The sequence below is a fragment of the Cyclopterus lumpus genome, chromosome 20 (assembly GCF_009769545.1).
Source record: "Cyclopterus lumpus isolate fCycLum1 chromosome 20, fCycLum1.pri, whole genome shotgun sequence".
In the NCBI taxonomy this organism is placed as follows: Eukaryota; Metazoa; Chordata; class Actinopteri; order Perciformes; family Cyclopteridae; genus Cyclopterus; species Cyclopterus lumpus.
In genome coordinates this window covers 5198552-5206448 of record NC_046985.1, presented here as the reverse complement: position 1 = coordinate 5206448, position 7897 = coordinate 5198552, and the positions used below count along the sequence as shown (strand labels likewise).

The 7897-nt window shown below is 43.4% G+C and overlaps 1 protein-coding gene across 2 annotated transcripts in view; it reads right to left on the bottom strand.

Moving 5' to 3' along the window:
- Positions 1-267: 267 nt before the first annotated feature.
- LOC117749474 (cadherin-7-like) overlaps positions 268-7897 on the bottom strand; it is a 78687-nt gene continuing 71057 nt past the window's right edge. For both annotated transcript variants that reach the window (XM_034560040.1, XM_034560041.1), the window contains one exon: positions 268-782. In XM_034560040.1, coding sequence (XP_034415931.1) covers positions 268-782 — 515 coding nt within the window. The remainder of the gene's footprint in view (positions 783-7897) is intronic.

The following is a 7897-nucleotide window of genomic DNA, read 5'->3' as shown; positions in this document are numbered from 1 at the left end:
AAGAAAAATCTACACGAGGAGGTAAACAAACCAACAAAAAAAAAAAAAAAAAAAAAAAACCTTTGAAGTCAAAGTGTTCTTCTTTCAATCCCTCCCTTGTTGTCTTTGAATACGTTCCTTCCGGTTGCACTAAGGCAGACAAAATCATTTTTCTCCCGACAATAAATTACTCGTTTTTTTAATTATATTTTTGGGGTGTTTTCTTTTTCTTTTTTTTAAGTCCGAGAAATGTTAAAAGAGAGAGAGAGAGAGAGAGACATTTAGGGGCTATGAGAAGACGGTGGCGCCGTCGCTGTTGCCGTACATGTCGGCCAGCTTTTTGAAGCGCGGCCCCCAGTTGCTGAGGTAGTCATAGTTCTGATCCGAGTCTGTGCTCAGCGACTCCAAAGAGCTCAGGGACTCCGCGACGGAGCCGCTGCCCTCGAACGCGTACGTCTGCAGGGAGTCGTACGGGGGCGCCGACGGGTCCACGTCGGCGTCCTTAAGGCGCTCCCAGATGAACTCTCGAAACACCACGTTGTCCGGCAGGGATTTATAGGCCGGGCGGGCGCTCGACGAGTAGTGGAAGAAGGTGGGGGTGTCCGGCGTGACGTCTCGCCGCACGCCGGGGTCACGGATGACGTTCAGGTTGCGCAGGGTCACCATGTCGAAGGCCTCCGTGTCCTCCTCGCCGCCGCCCTCGTCGTCGTAGCGGACGATGTTCTCTCTGATGTCCCTCTCCTCCTCGAGAATCAGAGGCTCCTTCCTCCGCCGACGCATCGTCACAATCAGCAGGACCATCACTGCGGAGAGAAGAGACGTCGGAGTCAATATCAACTGGCAACGCGCGTGTCTCCGTGTGTCAGCTGGAAGGATGCAGGGAAAGGTGTCATTCATGGAGCCGAATACAGACGGCTGATTCCAAATAAGGGTGCGATGGTGGAGGGATTATATATATATATATTTAGATATATATAATAGGTGAAATAGAGGCCAAAGTAATGGGTGAAAAGTTGAAATTGATGAAAATGATTACTTAAAAGTAACAAATAAATGGTTTAAACATCCAATTTCAGTCTCACTAAACCACTCAAACATTGACAGTTAAATTGTAGAGAAATATGCAGGCTAACATTCCCTCATCTTTTTATGAAATTGTCAACGGTTAAATAACACCCCCCCTCCCGTCTAAAATCAATTCAAATGAACACATTTGACGCATGACAGTGGTGTCAATGACGGGGTGTTTGAGTTCATCTCGCGGGGAGGAACATCTGACTATAAAATGGTTTGGAAAAACCAGCGCGCTATGAATCCAATTACAGTTTACAAAAACTCCACCTGCAATGTAATTTATCGTGCCCCCCCCTCTGTGGTTTTCCACCACCCACATTTTTGCTTCCAGACTTGTACAAAAAACTCCAACCAGACTGGAACCGTCGACCCTCCTGAGCTCTTACCGGGAGCCGTCCCCCGTTCCCTCTGCCGTACATTATTGCTGAAAATAACTCTGCGCGCAAGCAAACTGGCAAACGTCTAATGATCCTCTATCCATCAACGTCGAGCCGGCGCCGGTGAAATATCGCTCCGTGGGCTCCATATTTCTTTTTCCTCCTCGACGTTCAGAGCTGCTTCCAAGGCGGCCGGAGGAAGAGGCCCCGGGAACCTCATTGAACCACCAATTCACACCCTCTAATAAGGGAGGAAAGAGTCGCCAAAGGAAAGGCTGCAGGAGATGAATGGGTAGCCCTCGGTTGGCTATTTGGCTTTTTTTTTGTGGAAATGGTTCCTCCAGTCTAGCACTCACTTTAAGACAGGACGGCAAACATTTACCATGAAGATTGTTTCCCTTAATTTTAAGGAAGTCGTTCTAAATCATGTTCCATTCAGCCAAGCGGCACATTGACATAGAATATTCTCAGTGTTTTCCAGCAAAAAGCTGTTGAGGGTTTAATGCCTGGAAGGCAGCCTTGATGCTCCACGGACTGGAAACGGGCCCACGGCCAATCACATCCCGCAGGTGGATGGCCGGGCATTCAAATAGTCTGCGTTCAGGTACCGAGGGTACGACTCGTCATAACACATTTACCGATGATGTACGCTATAATAAAAAATTAAAAAACGGAAGCAAAGGAGATCGATTTAGAGTCACAAAAGGCTTCTTTTTTTTTGGTGCTGAAATTGAATTGTTTAACCGATCTACTCGGCGCAATCGATACCGAACAAGGTGAGTTTTACCGCGCTGCCCTTTTCTTCCCAGCATGCATCATGGAATGCTCTCTCTCATTAGAGTGTGTTCTCTCTCCCGTGTGCTTCAGGTGAAACTGGGACTGATTATTTGGTGTCACTGTGCTGCGGTGCACTTTCTAAGAGACGTGTCAATCAGCCACTGTCTGCCAGGGAGAGCATGTTTGTAGTCGTGTCATTCTATTTATGTTTTATTCTTTGACAAAAACTTAACATTAAAAGGCCGTGAAAAGCTTTTACTCTGAGCTCTTTTAACTAGTTTGAAAAGGGACGGGACTCCCAAGATGGCACGTACCTCAATGCCCAATCAGCATTTAGCAACATTTGACACTGTCAATCAAGTTTTTTTTTCTTCTTTCTAATTATCATTTTGACTGTTGCCAACTCAGTTGAGAGTATTGTGCGTTCCAGTGGAGGCTTTAAAGAACAGGCGCTCGTGTTCCCTCGATAACCAAATGAATGAAGCTCCCTCGGCTAAATCGATGCTTTAAAGTCTTCCAAATCAAACACAATCAATACATATAATTTGTCAACTGCTTGTTATTGAAAAAGTGACCACGAGGCCATTTCATAACTCTTCACTGCTACAGTTTCGCTTCTGATTAACAGCGAGATTTGATTTAATTAACCAGCTGTTCAGATGTACATGTAAAAGCAGCATGGGGTGTTTTTCAAGTTATTCACAGAATATCTTTCACATACAGATCATAGTATACATAATACATAGAATCTATCTGCAATGTCGGTGCCTAGTTATGAAGATTAAAAGCAGTCTTTTCTCAACTAGTGTCTGACTTCGGCTAGACACATACAAGTTACATTACAAGCAACTAATGGGTGCTGCGAGGAAAAGTGACTATTTTCATTATTGTTTAGTCTTATGATAATTAACCAACAGATTGTTTGGTCTATAAAATGTCTGAGCATAGTGAAGCATGTCCGAGGTACATCGTTATTGATTAACATCAATTAATCTGGAGATAATCGTCTCAATTAATTGACTTAATTGTTCACACCAGACGACATTATATTCAATTTACAGAGACAGTCAGCAAATCCTCACCTGAAGAAGCACTACAATGTAAAATAAATGACTCCAATAAAGCATCGATTGCGAAGACGGTCGCATTACTTTAGTTCTGGTTGACATCGGATCTGACACTCCGAGAACAATATGACGCACGCGGAAGAGAGGAAATAGAGGTGTCTATACGAGGTCTCGTGGGACTTCGTGACAGATCTCACTCTTCGAATCGCACTCGGCTCTCTCGAAGGAGAAACACTCTCAACCTGCGGACACAAATGCTCCGTGTTATTGGCTTCTTCATCAGCGCCGCAGCTCTGTGCGTTTGCTGCACGATTCAAACGGCTTTTTATGGTTTCTTTGTTGTCGCCGGTGTTATCTGTCACACTTGCGTATCCGTGCGCTTCTTCACTTTATTTTTCTTTCCCCCCCCCCCCCCCCCCCCCACCTGTTTATTTTTTATTATTTTTTGTTCCATGCATCATTCTGCCAGCTGTTGTGCTTCACTAAGAGGGGAAAAAAAAAAGATGTCATTACGAAGACAAATGTGCTCTTGATTGACTCCTTCCTTTATTTGTGTAGCATGTTGACGGCACATCGGAAACGCACGACTCCTCCGTAGGTTACGACGTGCACAGCGGAGCTCAAAGTTCACATCTGGAAGGATGAATTAGCCCGAAGTCTGAATACGGACTCGCGAAAAAGAAAGATGGAGGGGCAAATATCCACGGGACACGGACAGTACAATAAGAGCAGGTTGAAGAGTGGTTACTTAAGAAGTTGGAGGTACTTGTACTATTCGCTGAGAATTTCTTGTTTAACGCTACTTTGTACTCCTACTTTGTACTCCTACTTTGTACTTTTTAAACAGCTTTAATTACTTTGCCAATTCTGATTAATAATACGAATAGAAATCGACTAATCATATATAATAATAATAATAATAATAAGCGCTTTTCTAGACACTCAAAGACGCTTAAGACGAAGCGTTTGCAGAAGAATTAAAAGAAGAACTTAAACTGTTAAATCAAATAAAAATAATTCAAATGTATGTTGAATTGTAAATAATGTAATAATAAAATAATCAAACAAAAAACTGTCCCAGACGGAGCTGCTATGCTCCCCGTTGCTATGTGACTATAAATAATATTCAGGATATATTATTATATGTTAAGCTACCCAGCAGCATCCATCCATCCATCCATCCATTTTCAATACCGCTTATCCTCATTAGGGTCGCGGGGGCGCTGGAGCCTATCCCAGCTGACATAGGGCGAAGGCAGGGGACACCCTGGACAGGCCGCCAGTCCATCGAGGGCACATGTAGGGACATACAACCATTCACTCTCACATTCACACCTATGGGACATTTAGAGATCAATTAACCTGCAGCATGTCTTTGGACTGTGGGAGGAAGCCGGAGAGCCCGGAGAGAACTCACGCTGCCACGGGGAGAACATGCACCCAGCAGCATATTAGTTGAAATCAGCTCAACCGTCACCAGCTTTAAAAGAGGTATTAATAATGAATTACTGATTAAAATTCTGTAATATTATATATACGAAGTGAACAATTTGGAGTAATGACTTTTCCTTTAATTCCGACGCTAATACGTTTGTACTTTTACTTAAGTAAGCTTGTAAATGCATAACTTTTTACTTAGACTATGTTATTCCTTGAATAACAGATGTGAATATTTATTCGAGAGCGGTTCGGGGAGCTCATCTCATCTCATCTCGCCTCGCGTCGCATCCGAAAAACGAGACAATCACACGCAATCACAGCACCGATTGCTACCTACGGATTGAAAGAGGTCTTGATGGAAGAAGAAGATCATAATAAAAGGATCACACATGGGCTGGTAATAAAAATGGAGGGGGGGGGGGGGTATGCACAAATGCACAAAAATCAAACAGAGAAAAGAAGGAAAGAGGCTGATCCAATTGAGCGAAGCAGACTGACGGGGACAGCCGAGGACACGGAGACAAGGCGACGTGGAGGTGTAATAAACTGGAGGCCGTTAGTTCTACTCTATGAGGTCATAACACACAACTCTCGTGCGTGGCTAACGTGCTTAGCTGGATAATTTTGCGGATGAGATTACTACACAAGTCAGGGTTTTCGGTTCCTCGAAGCAAGTTTGGAAAAATCACCATAGCAACACATCCAACAATGTGAACCTGCTCCAGCGCAGGCTCATTCAGTCTAGCTGGATAATCTGGCCACGCCCCCTGAAGAGAGTGGCAGCTCACTTCCTCATTGATGAAGGAGCGATATTATGAAGGAACGAGACACAGGTGTAGGGCATGAACAATCAGGGAGGCAGGGAGCAAATTACATTGCTATAAAAACAATCATATGTCTTTGATAATGGGGGTCATGGACTTTGCAATTGCCTGCTGCAACTTTTTTTCCTAAACCTGACTAAATGTTTTACATAACTGCGACCGTTTCACAATACTGACGTGGTGTTAAATTGACAAGTGTTAATATTATATAATATATCATGTAATAAAAATCATTTAAAAAATCTATAATAATAATAATAATAATAATAACTTTATTTATATAGCACCTTTAAAAACAGGGTTTACAAAGTGCTCTACATAGAAGCAAGGTAAAAACATAACGTCAATACAAGTAAACATTTCAGAAATATAGGAGGCAAAGGAGACCATGCCATATAGGCAATGAAGACAATAATGGAATAGAAAAATAGAAAAAAACAAAATAAAGCAGAACAGACAAATTAAAATAGGGGAAACAAAGAACTGCATAAAAGGACGACATCACTTAAAAGCAGTTCTATAATGGCAACAGGTTTTAAATAAGCAGCCAGGGGACCAAGTTGACTCTTGATGAGACTGGTGTTATTGTTTGGGGAACTGAATAATATGACTTCTGATTTGGAGTTATTGAGCTGAAGAAAATGTTGTGCCATCCAGCAGTTAACGTCAGAGACAATCTAAGACAGCAGCCAGGCTCTCTGGGTCACCGGGTCTCAGCGGAAGGTATATCTGTGTGTCGTCTGCATAGCAATGAAAAGATACGTTGTGTCGCTGGAGGATTTGGCCGAGTGGAAGCATGTAGGTAGAAAATAAAAGTGGACCTAAAATTGAACCTTGTGGTACACCACAGGTAAAGTGATTCGTGGAAGACGAGTGATTACCTATGGTGACCGAGTACGTTCTTTCTAAAAGGTAAGAATAAAACCAGCCAAGTGCAGTGTCCTTGATGCCAACCCAGGTTTTGAGGCGATCGATTAAAATGTCGTGATCTACAGTATCAAAAGCTGCACTAAGGTCTAAAAGAATTAAAACGGCGCTCTCCCCCCTGTCTCCTGCTAAAAGGAGGTCATTAGTTACCTTGAGGGCAGTTTCTGTGCTATGAAGTGCTCTAAAACCTGACTGAAATTTCACGAATATGTTGTTATGATTCATAAACTCTAGGAGTTGTGTTGTGACCACTTTTTCTAAAACTTTTGATAAAAATGGAAGTTTTGAAATTGGGTTAGGGTTGGGTCTAACCCCCCCCAAACGAAGCAAGCTTTAATTAGCGATGCCGGGGTGTCAGGGTTGCACCGCCACGCCGTTTCCCCCTGTTGCTCTTTTGAAGTTTTCATTCATCAAGAGGAGGTGGCAATGAAAAGGAAGACGAACATCAAGGGGCTACTGGAATAAAAAACGCAAAGTTGATCATCAAAGAAGTCCTTTCAGGTTATTGTGTTACGCCCGTTTCTGGATGCCACTCGGCTTTTTGTCGACGCAGATCACCTCGGCGTTAAGCGAGGACTCGGCCCCCCCGATGTGGCGACGCGGATTTTATGAGCAATAATGGAGACGACGGCTCGGTGCGGCGGCGTCTCTTCGCGGTTATGGTGATGAATTCTCATTTACAAAGCGTCGTTACTAATATCTTGGTGTTGCACCGGGAAACAGAAGCAGGGGAGTACCTGTCCTTGAGAATGCAGTACTTCATACAATACCTCTCTCCGTGACCTCCGTGAAACACGATAATGAAGTTTATAAAAACACACTGGAACGTATCTGGAGGAAAAAGAACCGCGAGAGCTCTTTTTTTTCGGAGGGGGGGGGGGGGGGGGGGGGGTGATTTAAAATCTCATCAGTGACTCAGGCTGCCTTCAGGCGCTGCTTTTCTCACAATGAAATTACAACCTCTTTTTTTTTTGTTCTTCTTTTCTCAGTGTCGTGCGTCTCAAGCTCAGGAGGAAGCGCACTGTCACATAAATGACACGTAATCATAACCGGCAATAGAAAAGGATTTCGTAAAAAAAAGCTGCCGGTGGACTTAACACATAAAGTATACATACTTACGGGACCCTTATGTTTAAGTGTCCAATCGAGTGAATGTATCCCTATAAAATAAGAATTTATAGAGCAATGCCGACACAGCTAATGCGTCTTTGGGAGAAATCTCTCACATTCCTCGAGGGTTGGACAAACATAATTAAACATCTTAAATATAATCACGGATTAAATCCTTGGCAGACCACATGGGCCATCAGACCCGCAGAATATATTTCATCGTCCGCTGGGTCCGGCTGAACACTAAAAACATACCCAAACTCTAGTTTACCGACTCCACTTAATTGATCCCGTTGGCAGGAATCCAGCTGCGTTTTTCTTT